This window comes from Corella eumyota, chromosome 6 (genome assembly GCF_963082875.1).
Source record: "Corella eumyota chromosome 6, kaCorEumy4.1, whole genome shotgun sequence".
NCBI lineage: Eukaryota > Metazoa > Chordata > Ascidiacea > Phlebobranchia > Corellidae > Corella > Corella eumyota.
This window is the reverse complement of record NC_137495.1, coordinates 3,145,860-3,160,061: the sequence shown is the minus strand read 5'-3', so window position 1 is coordinate 3,160,061 and position 14,202 is coordinate 3,145,860. Positions and strand designations below refer to the sequence as shown.

The 14,202-nt window shown below is 29.8% G+C and overlaps 3 protein-coding genes and 1 long non-coding RNA gene across 4 annotated transcripts; all 4 read left to right on the top strand.

The window, feature by feature from the left end:
- Positions 1-9,454: 9,454 nt before the first annotated feature.
- LOC145755141 (uncharacterized) lies at positions 9,455-10,314 on the top strand. Its single transcript, XM_082571355.1, has 3 exons — positions 9,455-9,638; positions 9,805-9,860; positions 10,102-10,314. The coding sequence occupies exons 1-3, from the start codon at positions 9,505-9,507 to the stop codon at positions 10,230-10,232; spliced, it is 321 nt and encodes a 106-aa protein (XP_082427481.1). The 5' UTR covers positions 9,455-9,504; the 3' UTR covers positions 10,233-10,314.
- Positions 10,315-11,174: 860 nt separating this feature from the next.
- LOC145755428 (uncharacterized) lies at positions 11,175-12,015 on the top strand. The gene is made up of 3 exons (XM_082571662.1): positions 11,175-11,332; positions 11,497-11,552; positions 11,803-12,015. Exons 1-3 carry the CDS (start codon positions 11,202-11,204, stop codon positions 11,931-11,933), a joined length of 318 nt encoding a protein of 105 aa, XP_082427788.1. The 5' UTR covers positions 11,175-11,201; the 3' UTR covers positions 11,934-12,015.
- A 532-nt stretch (positions 12,016-12,547) lies between these two features.
- Positions 12,548-13,412, top strand: LOC145755526 (uncharacterized). Its single transcript, XR_014284215.1, has 3 exons — positions 12,548-12,725; positions 12,934-13,004; positions 13,133-13,412. It is a non-coding gene; the product is annotated as an uncharacterized LOC145755526 (long non-coding RNA).
- Positions 13,413-13,534: 122 nt separating this feature from the next.
- Positions 13,535-14,172, top strand: LOC145755283 (uncharacterized). Its single transcript, XM_082571509.1, has 3 exons — positions 13,535-13,734; positions 13,855-13,922; positions 14,065-14,172. The coding sequence occupies exons 1-3, from the start codon at positions 13,586-13,588 to the stop codon at positions 14,148-14,150; spliced, it is 303 nt and encodes a 100-aa protein (XP_082427635.1). The 5' UTR covers positions 13,535-13,585; the 3' UTR covers positions 14,151-14,172.
- The last annotated feature ends 30 nt before the right edge of the window (positions 14,173-14,202 follow it).

Genomic DNA, 14,202 nt, shown 5'->3' with positions numbered 1-14,202 from the left:
TGACGTGAACGTCGTAAAAAATCGCGTCATGAAGTTGGTGAAGCAGAGTCGTATAATGTAGAACTATGAACGTATGGTCTGACATTTTTATTTGCCTGAGTGTGTTGGTTTATAGACATAATTTGTCAGAAACTAATTGACTATTGACGTTATTTCTTATATTGTGACAACAATGTAACAAACTTGTGTTTTTATCAATAAAAATTTCTTTTTTTTTATTACCACACCTTTAAAAAAGCTTCAAAGCTAAAACAAATTTATAGACTCTATAATAAAGTACAAAAGATCTAAATCAAACAAAAATCGCCATTAAAAAATGTCACCTAACATTAAATAAATTTTGTTTATCGAATGTACATACACCGGGGCTAATGGACTCGATTTTTTCGCTACAACGAACACACATGATGACGTAACGCATTTATAAAATGACACCAGTCGATTGAAACGCTTTTACAAACAATCAACGATGAGATTGGAATACGGTTTCCTTAAAATCATTTATAAATTATTGACCAAATAGCAACTACTACGCAATGAGTAATTATTAACGTTAGGATATTACCTTCAATTTTTTTTTTTATTTAACTATGAAAAGTATGCTTAACCCAATGCTGTTTTTAAGCCTTTGTTAGTTACGTTTTTTTTAACAAGTTTGATTTTTAAAAAATGAACTTAATTTTAAATAGAACTAAAAATGTAAAAAAATGTCATCTAATTTAAATCCAATATAATTCACGTGATGCTTGCAAAGTAAAATCGAATATACCAACACAAAAAAATCTGCATTGGCAGGTTCCTATTTAATTCTCATCAGGTTTTATTTCCAATTCCAACGGAGATCGATACATGGTCACGTGACCTATCGAAAATCGATGGAACTGCTTGATTGAAAAAGCGTGCCGCGAAATGTAAGAACAGCAAAGATTAATGTATTTGACCTCAGTAAGGAATAATTCTGCTTTTCTTATCAAATATAACTTTTAATTAAACAATTAAATTTTATTTTACGATTTTATGGTCCTATGTATAGCTTAAAATTAGATTTTTTAATTAGATTTTTTTCTTTTTGTCATAATAACATTAAACAATAATCCCATTTAAAACAACCTAATAAAATTTTAGGAACCAAAACTCATGCTTTTTTGTAAAGATTTTAGCAATTGTTTATGGCGCCCTTATTATCTATATATATAAATCTAACAATAGAATATTAAATCTAAAACCATTTGGTAGAATGCAATTCTATACTTGGCTTTAAAAATCGAATATTACAATTCCAGTTAGATTTAATGACCTGGAAAAGCAAACTGTGACGTCAATCCACACTCTGGCGACAACGGGAAAGTATCACAATGAAAAGAAGAAATGTAAAGATATACGTTGATATATAATAACACTTAATTATATATCGAATATTGTAGGTAAATGACGTCATAACTTTACAAATATTTATATGTTATTACTGATTCTGAATTGTTAATAAATTGTTTTATTAATTTGAATGTTGTTTGTTAAATATTTTAATGTAATTTAAGTAATTAGATAATATAAGTTGGCGCCTGTTTTATTGTTTATTTAAATTAATATTTTGCCTACGCGGATATACAAAATTCCAATATTATTTATTTGTGTTAAACTGATTAGATAATTAAATTAAGATTGTGTAATTAATTAGTTTGTGAAGGTTGCTACTGAATAAGATTTCTTTCATTTCTAAAATGAAAATAAATTAAAAGTTAAATAAAATTTGTAAGCTGGCATATTTAAATTAAGTTAATTTTTAAAAATAATTATTTATAAATGAAACCCATAAAAACAGGTTTTTATTAATAATTTCTTAAAATAAATTCGGATATTTTTCATATAGCACTATCATAATATAGAGCCCGTATAAGTGAAGCAAAAATAAAACAGTAACAATGACACATACAAAAATATATATTTTTAGTTTTTAGGTATATTTACTTTACATATATTTTTAACTTTATAAAAGCTTTTTACCTTGAATATTTGTAAACTTTAAAATATAAAAACTAACGGAAAAACCCGTATTTAAAATCTACTTGAAAGTACATCCAAATTAGCCTCGTTTTGTATTTATACATCTGGGAAAATTTATTTACAAATATATCAAACAAAAATCCCCCTTAATTAAATCGCAACAACCAATTTTTATTTAATTTTATTCAATTACAAAACCAATTAATTGCAAAGACTCCTAAAGACCATTTATCGTATTTATCAATTAGTAACTTAAAAAAACGAAAATTTTAAAGCTTAGATCCATATATAAATGTAAAAAATATATAAACCAACTGTCATATAGTCGTCATTATTTTCAAGAAATTTGTGGTATTCACGATACAGAGAAAAACGTAAACCCGAATTACGTGTGAATATATTCAATACATTTCCCACGCATTTGATTTAAAAGATTGTAGTCAGAATTTACGTCAGAATTGACGTTAAGTTAAGAATTCAAGTCCATACAACCTAATTACGATTTCCCATTTAATATATATATGTATCGGGTGCAAAAATACGTATGACCAGCAAAATATCTTAATTTATTTTACTGAAACGCAGTTTAATATACGCTTTACTTTTTATCTCAATTAAAAATCCAATCCTATTCAATTTAAATCAAATACAAAATATAAACCACAAATATAACCTAATGTTACTTAAATTCAATTTAACTTAGCCAGCGTTGAATGACATCACATATAAAAAGATATCAAGTTGACTATATCCCAAATTAAACAAAAAAGTAAACAACGAATGAAACTTAAAACTTGATTGACAATAAACAACCCTTTCAAATGATTCAAAGTCACTTGACCTTGTATGTGTATTATGACACCATAATCACACGTAAACACAACCTATATTAGTGCGTAAATAACAATATGATTCATACGTAATAATGATATTATGTGACGTAACACCCGCCGCGATGACGTCACAAATTAAGTTATCGGAAGGTTGTCATAAGATTGGCACAATTTAACTTATTTATAGTTAAGAGTTGTTCCGATACACTAAACGAAATATTTAATTTGTTTTTGTTGGAATAAATTATACCAAGTTTTAGCTTTGTTACAATTTGTTGAAGAAACAAGGCCCGAGGTTCGATCCCAACTGCCTGCAATTAATAAATAATTTTTTTTAAATACGTATAGCCAAAAAATTTAAGCGTGCTTTGTTCTTTGTCGACATCTAACGGCGTATGAAATAACCAACAAAGTATCTAAATTTAGTTTGCTGTAAAATAAGCCCACGACTTCCCTATTTCTACACAGACTTTGCTGTAAAATAAATATTAAAAAATGTTTGTTACTTAAACGTACGAAACCTACACATTAAGCCGTACATAAAACAACATCCCATTCTTATATCGACTAATATACACTAGGTAAACTGATATTTAAAGCGTTTGAGTTAAGCAAGATATAGTAATATTAATTTTAATGAAATACAAAACTCATGTTTTGTGAAGTTTTGCTAAGAATATTCTAGAAAAATTTACAACTGAGATTTTAAAAATGTTTAAAACAAGTTTGTTAGTTTTCGTGATTTTGGTTTTATTTCTTCGACCAAGTTTAAGTTGGAGAAGAAGACGAAGAAGAGCTCCTGCTCCTCCACCCCCTGCTCCTCCTTCACCGCCTCCGGAGTACCCCGACTACGATCCTCCTCCTCCAACAACTAAAAAAATAACAACAACTAAAACAACGACAACAACCTTAGCTAAAGTCTCTACAACCTTAGTCAAATTTCCAACAACTACAACCTTAGCTAAAGTCCCTACAACCTTAGTCAAATTTCCAACGACAACAACTTTAGCTAAAGTCTCTACAACCTTAGTCAAATTTCCAACGACAACAACCTTAGCTAAAGTCTCTACAACCTTAGTCAAATTTCCAACGACTACAACCTTAGCTAAAAATTTAGTCTTAGAGACTTTAACTGCTGCAGTAACCACCACAGAAAGGAAATCAACTACTTCAGCAGCACAAGTTAAATTACCCTCACTTCAACCAACTTCTTCTTCCCTTCCTGTTTACTTATATGCTCTTATCGGCCTGGGAGGAGTTTTAGCTTTTATAATTCTATCATTGTTTGTGTTATGGAGATTTTACTGGAGAACACGTGATCATCAGGCGTTAAATGAAGACCCGATCTATCTAAGTTTGGATGAAGAAAATAATAGTGTCAGTTACGCGAATGGACCAAATGATAGGTTTTATAAGGATGGTAAAGACTACAGTAGCTGTTATATAGAGCCGACAATGCACAATAATCCCAAGCCGTGAAAAAAACAAACGAATAGGTATTAAAATAGCAAAGCAAAAACCATTTTAAATGACACGCAAGGAAAACAGAAAAATGCATTTGCCAAAGAGTAAATTTGACTCCCGTATATGGCTATTGAAACAAAATGTTTAGTAAGCCAAACTTATTTCTTTTTCTTTGATTGCTTCCTAGGTTTATTGCCTTTATTATTTTAAAACAATATTGTGTTGTTGTTAATAAAACACTTGGAATTTACGTGACAGAATTACTTTATTGAGTTAGTTTTCTTAATAATCTTGTTGTTAGAGCTATCCGTAAACCCCAGCTTTAAAAGCAAACAGTGTCACATTGGTGCTGCTTGAACCGAAAACTATTCGGAAATAATAACAGATTTACTATATTTTTATATCACCTTAATGAAGGTTTTGTAGTTTTATTTGCAAAAATGTTGTTGTATTGTTTTTTTTAACCATTTGTAAACGCCGTGCTTAATGTCAAATAATGTGGCATTGGTACGGCTCGAACTTGAAACCTTCTAGCTTGTTTTTCATAGGCCATGAGTGGTATACCACATTACAGGACTAATAGTTCGTAAAGTCTATGCTCACCTACGCCACTTAGCGGTAGGTAAAATACCTAATTAAGATAAGTATCATAGAACCTATATTTCTGTGTGTTCACAATCGAAACTCAACTAAACAGTTACAAAACAATTGTTGTTTACTTTAACGGCACCTACACATCTCACCTAAAAACAACATATTACATGGACACAATGTAATAACTTGTGACCTAAATTACTAACTAGCAAAACATTTTCGGTAAGGGCGTTTATTGATTCCAGATAGATTAAAATTGTTTAATATTAAAATAGTAACTTTTTGCTATGTTTAAACGTTTAAACGACATAATTTCTTTTGTATATAGAATGAAATTATAATTTAATTTCAAGCAGTTCTGGTATTCAAACTACAGCAAGTGAACGACATTTTTTATATTAAAATTCGAGAATGTTTAAAAGAAGTTTGTTTGTTTTTGTAATTTTGGTTTTCGTTCTTCAACCAAGTTTAGGTTAGAGAAGAAGAAGGCGAAGAGCTCCCCCTCCTCCACCTCCCCCTGCTCCTCCAACGACAACCCTAACAACAACTACAACGACAACTACAACGACAACACCCCGAACCACAACAACCCTACCTGAAATCTCCACAACGTTACAAACATCGACCGCTGCTGAAACAACCACAGAAATAGAAGAAACGACTCCAGGCGGAGATAAATCAACCTTACCTCAAACCGACTCCTCTTTTCCTGTTTACTTATATGCTGTTATCGGTATTGGAGGAATTATAGCCGTCATACTTCCATCGTTGTTTGTGATTTGGCGATTTGCAACTAAAACAAAAGCAGTCCAGCAGCCGATTAACGAAGTTGTCAGTTATGTCGGAGATCATAATTGTGCTAGTTATGAAAACGGGGTAAATAATGAATGTTATGAAGACATTTATAATTACGCCAGCCTATATGTAGAACCTACAATGCACAACAACCCTAAATAAAAGGTTAACTATACTTTGGAGTATCAAACTCAACCAAAAAGCAAATTAAAAACTACTTTGTTTTAAAATAGCCGCAAATAAAAGAAAAATACAATAAACCAAAAATTAAATTTTATACTGGTCTTAATTGATACCCAGTTAATTTAACAAAATCTTAACTAGTTAACCTAATTATTTTGTATGATTAATTCCTGGGTTTATTGCTTTTATAATTTAAAAACAATATTGTGTGGTTGTTATAATTAAACTGTCAATTATTTACATAACAAAATGTCTTAACGTGGGATTTCTGAGTATTTTATCTGAACATTTTAAAATAAACAATGACTGGCATTTAAATAAATAAATAAATATATGTCAAAAGTAGGCGAATAAATGTTATAATATTTCTATTTTAATTAACATACTAACTATTTTGTTTTAAATAATAATTATTTACCCAAATATACTATCACAGACTATACAACTATCAGTCATATACCCTTTGAGCGTACGAGTACAGCCTAACCCAAATTTCATAATAAAAATAACGTAAAAAAAAGTTAAATAGTTACAAAAACTTTGCTTTTATGTTAAAAAACCAAAAATAATTAACAACACCAGCATCATTGCAAATTATTAAATAAATATAAAAAACCATCAAGTAACTTGGCGCTGGTAAACTACCTAATCACAATATTAATCATCGTAACTTGTCTAAATTAGGATTTCAATCGGTTGCTTTATGTACCCACGTTGAAAGGCGTTCTAGTTTTTACAATTAAACCAAAATAAAACGGTTGCTGCTTACATGGCAACTACACATTACATACCAATTAAAATTTATTATTAGGACTTCTACATCTAATATATAAACATCTAATATATAAACATGTAATAAAGAACTTATAAAACAACAGACAAGATCATATATATAAAAAGCGCGTTTTTTAATTTCAATTAGTTTGGATAAAGAAATATCAGCAGTTGAACAATGTTTAAAACTAGTTTGTTTGTCTTCTTGACTTTGGTTTTCATTCTTCAACCAAGTTTTAGTTGGAGAAGAAGAAGAAGACGAAGACGAGCTCCCCCTCCGCCGCCTCCCCCAACAACAACCTTGACAACTACAACAACAACCACACCCCCAACAACAACAACAACCCTACCTGAAATCTCTACAAAGTTAGAAACATCGACTGCTGCTGAAACAACCACAGAAATGGAAGAAACGACTTTAGCACAAGATGATTCAACCCTACTTCAAACAGACTCCCCTTCACCTGTACCTTTAAATGCTGCCCTAAGCATTGGGGTACTTCTAGTTATTTTATTTTCGTCGTTGTTTGTGTTTTGGAGATTTTATTGGAAACCAGCTCAAGTACACCAGTCCAATAGCAAAGCTGTTAACTACGTTAGCTATAAAAATGAAGGAAATAAATGTGATAATTATGAAAATGGAGGAAATGATTGTGGCAGTGATGAAAATGAGGCTAAAAATGATGTTAATTATCAAAATGGAGGAAATAAATGTGATAATTATGAAAATGGGGATAATATTTGCTCTAATTATGCAAATGATGAAAATAATTGTGGCAGTAATAAAAATGGTTGTAATTACGAAAATGGCGTAAAGACATGTGATGGTTATGAAAATGGAGTAAAAAATTGTGGTAGTTACGAAAATGGGGTGAAGACTTGTGGTAATTACGAAAATGGGGTAAAAAATGATGTTAACTATGAGAATGGGATAAAGAATAAACCCATTGAGAATTCTGAAAATGTATACGTCACCCTAAAAAGGTCCATAAAGCATACCAAGTAATATGTAAACTGAATTATATCAAAAACTGTAAACAACGAATAAAAAACTTTTTTGCTGCATGTTATAACCACCCACAATATCAAAAACAACTCAATTATTTTGCTAAGAAAATTTTTGTATACCTTTTTTTATTATTTCAACGATATTGTGCATTTGCTATTAATAAATTTTTCACCTAACAAGATAGCTTTACTAAGTGAGACTGTAAACTTATAATTTAGTTAAGATTAAAATAGGCTTCAGATTTTATTTAAAGGAAGAGCGCTAGTGGGATTATTCTACATGTTAGGCTCAAGTGCGAATAGAATGGCATCGGTAAGGCTTAACCTCAAATTTTTTTTAAGGCTTATACTCAAAACTTTTTTATTCATTTTAACAATTATAATATACAACCAATCTATAACAATAAACCATCGGCCAAACCTTGTTTGTATATACGTAGGCTTGAAAATTGTACAACAAAACGCAGTTATTTTTATCATTAAATCGCTTGTATACGTCGAATTAATTGGGTTCTTTATGTTAAAAATTTGTAAAAGGGTGGGCAGATAAGCATGCGTTAATTATTTTTCATTAAACAGGTTTCGAAACAATATCTTGTTAAAATATATTTGTTTGTTAATTACCAACCTCGCTGAAAAAATGATATAAAATGCACCACAAATCCAAATCATTTATATTCCTAAACTAAACAAATATTGTAACTAACTTAAACAAAGTGTAGTTGTAAGTTAAGACAAGAAAGGTGAAAGAAGACACAAAAAAAGCAAAATGTTTTATCAATTGCTGTTGACCACGTGCTTCTTGTTCTTTTGTGTCCCCCAAAGTGAGGGGTGGTGGAGAGGTGACAGACGGAGGGCACCACCACCCCCACCCCCGCCTCCACCTCCACCTCCCCCAACAACAACAACCCGAGCGACAACAACCGCTTTAGAAACCTCAACTGCCATGCAAACCACTACAGCCGAGGAAACGACAACAATGGAAATGGAAACAACAGCTGAAATGCTCGAAATAATGAGCGAACAAACGAGTATTGTTTACCCCGAAAAAGTAGCGAAAACCCCTGGGTACGCGTACGCTTTAATTGTCATCTTTCTTTCGCTTCTAGTCCTACCCCCTTCAGTGTACTTTACCAGAAGAGCGATTTTAACCAAAATTGCTCTAAGTAAGATAGGCGAAGAAGAACATATTGAAGCAACTACAAGTGTTAAATATAAAAACTGTGAGGTCAAGAATGATTCCGAGGAAATAAAATACGGCAACGAAAAAACAGAAGTGCCGGATGAATTAAATTACGAAAATGTAAACCAAAATGAAAACTATTATTCGTATGCCATTTCAAACCAACCAGTAGCTGATAACGAAATCTACAGCGTACCGAACCCTTACGTATAAAGAAACTTCCACTATACTTAATATATTATAAAAGCAATACTTGGAAGTAAAGTATTTAAATGCTTTAACCATATAAAGACTATTTTGTACGTCTTTCCTTCTCGGTATTATTATAAACTCAACTGCCGAACTAAAACCGGTAAAACAACTTTAATGTCTTTATCCCACTTATAATTAAAGAAGAACAGGAAAAGATATCTTCCGAGCTGCGTTGGCAGTAACCTTATAAAAATGCATTGAATTTAGCTTGAAATTCAGTCTAACTTTACGTTTTAAGCATGCTTGATGTACGCAATGTAATAGCCTGTAAAATATATGTTAACGTATAGTCCAATTTATGTTGTTGTATAATGTAATATTTCTTATTCGTTCTTATGTTATTTTTTAATGATTTAAAACAAATAAATTGATCATCCGAATAGTTTAGATTAATATTATAAACCAACAACCAAAATGAAGGTAAAAACATGCTTGATCATTTTTCTCATATGTCTGTTAACTATCGACCTAGGCGACTCTCTTTTTTTCGGAAGACGCAGACGTAGGCGCAGAAGATATGTTGCTAGAAGGAGGACTTGCGTAATACAGTAAATTACTTAATTTTATAAAATACTTAGGTTTAAAAAATATTTAAAATGTTAAAGTAAACATTTTCAAATCCTAAAAAATTTCGAAATTGAATAAATGAATTTTAAATTTTAAGATCAATAATTAATCTAATTCATACTAAAAGACTTTACAAATATATAATAGGTACAGAAGACGTATTATTAGACGAAGAACCCTTTACTACAGACGAAGATACGGAGGTATATTTATATCAAAGTTTCTTAAAAATACTGATCACGACAATTTTTAAAAACCGCGTGTTATAAACAAAAACCTAACACAAACTAAGTTATTGCAACTTACTACCAATCTTATTTCAAACTGTTTAAAAAAAAAAAAATTTAAGCTTCTTTTTTAGCGCGATAATCAACGGTTTAAAATCCCCCCTTTTTGTTTAAGCTAAGCATAATTTAAAATTTAAATAAAATTTGAAACTTTCAGATGAAGACGAAAGTGAAGACACCGAACATGGAGACGAATCTGATCTGACGTTGCCCGATGACGTCATCGACAAAATGGAAGACGGTGACGAGGAAGTTGACCTTGATGAACCTGATGAGGACGAAGTTTAAACATGTTTGAGTTAATGTGATGTTTGTGTTGCATTAAAATGATTGTAAAAATAATAAACGGAATAAATTCAAACAAAAAATTTTTGTTGAAATTTATATAAAAGGCAAAATTGAGCTATTGTAAAAAAAAATACGAGTATTGTGTACCCCGAAAAAGTAGCGAAAACCCCTGGGTACGCGTACGCTTTAATTGTCATCTTTCTCTCGCTTCTAGTCTTACCCCCTTCATTGTACTTTACGAGAAGAGCGATTTTAACTAAAATTGCTTTAAGTAAGATAGGCGAAGAAGAACATATTGAAGCAACTACAAGTGTTAAATATAAAAACTGTGAGGTCAAGAATGATTCCGAGAAAATAAAATACGGCAACGAAAAAACAGAAGTGCCGGATGAATTAAATTATGAAAATGTAAACCAAAATGAAAACTATTATTCGTATGCCATTTCAAACCAACCAGTAGCTAATAACGAAATCTACAGCGTACCCAATCCTTACGTATAAGAAACTTCTACTACCATATACTTAATATATTATAAAAGCAATACTTTTACCACAAGGAAGTAAAGTATTCAAATGCTTTACCCATATATAAAGACTATTTTGTCCGTTTTTTCTTCTCGGTATTATTATAAACTCAACTGCCGAACTGAAACCGGTAAAATAACTTTAATCTTTTTATCCAACTTATAATTAAAGAAGAACAGGAAAAGATATCTTCCGAACTGCGTTGGCAGTAACCTTATAAAAATGCATTGAATTTAGCTTGAAATTCAGTCTAACTTTACGTTTTAAGCATGCTTGATGTACGCAATGTAATAGCCTGTAAAATATATGTTAACGTATAGTCCAATTTATGTTGTTGTATAATGTAATATTTCTTATTCGTTCTTATGTTATTTTTTGATGATTTAAAACAAATAAATTGATCATCCGAATAGTTTAGATTAATATTATAAACCAAAAATCAAAATGAAGGTAAAAACATGCTTGATCATTTTTCTCATATGTCTGTTAACTATTGACCTTGGGGACTCTTTTTTCGGAAGACGCAGACGTAGGCGCAGAAGATATGTTGCTAGAAGAAGGACTTGCGTAATACAGTAAATTACTTAATTTTATAAAATACTTAGGTTTAAAAAATATTTAAAATGTTAAAGTAAACATTTTCAAATCCTAAAAAATTTCGAAATTGAATAAATGAATTTTAAATATTAAGTTCATTAATTAATCTAATTCATACTAAAAGACTTTACAAATATATTAGGTACAGAAGACGTATTATTAGACGAAGAACCCTTTACTACAGACGAAGATACGGAGGTATATTTATATCAAAGTTTCTTAAAAATACTGATCATGACAATTTTTAAAAACCGCGTGTTATAAACAAAAACCTAACACAAACTAAGCTATTGCAACTTACTACCAATCTTATTTCAAACTGTTTTAAAAAAAAATAAAAAAATTAGGCTTCTTTTTTAGCGCGATAATCAACGGTTTAAAATCCCCCCTTTTTGTTTAAGCTAAGCATAATTTAAAACTTAAATAAAATAAAATTTGAAACTTTCAGATGAAGACGAAAGTGAAGACACCGAACATGGAGACGAATCTGATCTGACGTTGCCCGATGACGTCATCGACAAAATGGAAGACGGTGACGAGGAAGTTGACCTTGATGAACCTGATGAGGACGAAGTTTAAACATGTTTGAGTTAATGTGATGTTTGTGTTGCATTAAAATGATTGTAAAAATAATAAACGGAATAAATTCAAACAAAAAATTTTTGTTGAAATTTATATAAAGGCAAAGTTGAGCTATGCTTTAAAAATTGTAAAAAAAAATGGCCACACCCATTTTTTAAGAAAAATAATCAAATCTTGAAAACCTAATAATCAAATTTAGTTTAAGTATTTGAGAAAGCCCCAAAAAAAATGTTACAGTTTATAGCTAAAAAAATTATAATTTATTTATATTATTTCTCCTTATTTTGTTCCAAAAAAAGAAAATTTATTATTTCATTTACTACACAAGTGTTATAATAATCTTGAATTGGAATAACTTTGCATTTAAACAATCAAAAAACGATTTTAAGTCAATCACCTTATTCAAACAAACTAAGGAAATAAGCTTCCTGTATTGGATGTTACTCTAAGCAAACCGTTTCAATTTTTTTTAACCTACCCAAAATCTTGATATTATATCTGCCTACTCTTTTTTGTAACGAGTACAGAAATAATACCATTATTGGTAAGTTTTCTTTTAAACAGCTCCACCGTCTTGTAGTAACAAAACCATTCTTAGATATTTTTTAAAAAAAAGGTTAATATTAAAATGGAGTCGACATCAGTTTTGGGCATGGCGATGCTTTTATATTCACTTGCTTTAAAACCCGATTTTAGCAATGCCAGGGCGGTAGAGGAATAAAACTTTAGTTGCAGTCATCTAATGTGGAAAGACCGTGAAAATGAAATACCTTTTTGTTCACTGATAAAGTAAATTCAAGTTTAATTGTTCGCAACATGACAATATATCAAATGTGAAAACTTGTATAACTTGCATATATATATGTTGCTTAAATTACAATACTATAGCACATAAAAATAAGTTTAAAATAATTTGTAACATTAGATAATTAACAGCAGTATAATACCTTACATTATAAGCAAATAATCACATTTTTGACTTGATATGTTTGTTTAGACTAGCTTTAGGAATAGTGGATGATTACTCTACGTCCATAGAAAGCAAACAAAACAGGCAAATGTATGAAGGTAATAATAATATTATTATTTAAATTACCTTGCTAACTGACCAACATTTGAAAAAGTTGAAAATGCTTTGATATAAACTTTTTTAATTAACTTCTCTTTAATTAACACGAATTGTTTTTATGATGCAGATATTGCAAATTTAAATTTGGTCAATCTTCTTGAAGAAATAAAAGAAACGCAAGATTTAGGAAGTTTTCAGTTGAACGAAAAATAAAAACTTTAACTTTAACAGGTTTTATGCAGGGCTATAATAAAACAAAAATCTCTATAAAAATACATAACCATATTATAAGGTAAAAAAATAATCTAAACCAAACTAACTAAGGAAATAAGTTTCCTGAAATTGGATCTTGAATAAACAAACTCTTATTTTTGTTATCCTAATAAATAAAATCTAACTTCCATATATCTTACCTACTCATTATATATTATAAATAAAAACATATTTCAGTCTTCATGAGTTATTTATATAAAAAAGTCTAAGAATATACAGTATAGGCTGATCAAACTGATTTATAGTTGTATTTTTAGCAATTTAAATTTAGACTAATGACATTAAAGTTTTAATTTTTTGTATTAAAATGAAACCAGTAACAATTTTGACAGTGATTTTGTTGTTGTATTTACTTTGTATTCAAATGCATCCAACTAAGGGTGGATGGATTAAAGATATATCTTACTGTAAGACTCGATACTGGGGAAGAAAAATGCCATTTTGCTCACGGATAAGGTAATTTTAAATTATTTAGTTAGTTGTATAAAAGCTTGCAAACACGTATGTTGATATTACTTGGTTAAAATATATACAACTTAAATTGACATATTTGTCTTAGTTCTTTTTTTGTTTCAGTTCTTTTATAAGAATTTTAAAAGGTATTTTGGCGGTTCTAGGTGATGAAAATAAGCAGTTACAAGAAGGTATGTGAATATTGCTTTTTTTTATAATTACATTTATTTTATAACATAACCCAAGCAACATTACCTTAAAAATGATCCTTGCTAAGCATTTTAATTCAAGAATCTTGCATAAACTTTGCTTATTCTTTTTTATGTTATTCAGAAATTGCTAAAAAGTATTTGGATAACTTTCTCAAAGAAATGGAAGACACAATAGATAAAGAAAGTCTTCTTCTGAACTATAAATAAAAATTTTTATCCTTCTTTCACCAAAATTTTATCGTTTAACTGAACGTTTAAA

Coding starts and splice junctions, on each gene's coding strand:
- LOC145755141 (XM_082571355.1), top strand. CDS start 9,505: ATGAAGGTAAAAACATGCTTGATCATTTTTCTCATATGTCTGTTAACT. Junction 9,639..9,804: donor AGGAGGACTTGCGTAATACA/GTAAATTACTTA, acceptor AATATATAATAG/GTACAGAAGACGTATTATTA. Junction 9,861..10,101: donor CTACAGACGAAGATACGGAG/GTATATTTATAT, acceptor TGAAACTTTCAG/ATGAAGACGAAAGTGAAGAC.
- LOC145755428 (XM_082571662.1), top strand. CDS start 11,202: ATGAAGGTAAAAACATGCTTGATCATTTTTCTCATATGTCTGTTAACT. Junction 11,333..11,496: donor AGAAGGACTTGCGTAATACA/GTAAATTACTTA, acceptor CAAATATATTAG/GTACAGAAGACGTATTATTA. Junction 11,553..11,802: donor CTACAGACGAAGATACGGAG/GTATATTTATAT, acceptor TGAAACTTTCAG/ATGAAGACGAAAGTGAAGAC.
- LOC145755283 (XM_082571509.1), top strand. CDS start 13,586: ATGAAACCAGTAACAATTTTGACAGTGATTTTGTTGTTGTATTTACTT. Junction 13,735..13,854: donor CCATTTTGCTCACGGATAAG/GTAATTTTAAAT, acceptor TTTTTGTTTCAG/TTCTTTTATAAGAATTTTAA. Junction 13,923..14,064: donor AAATAAGCAGTTACAAGAAG/GTATGTGAATAT, acceptor TATGTTATTCAG/AAATTGCTAAAAAGTATTTG.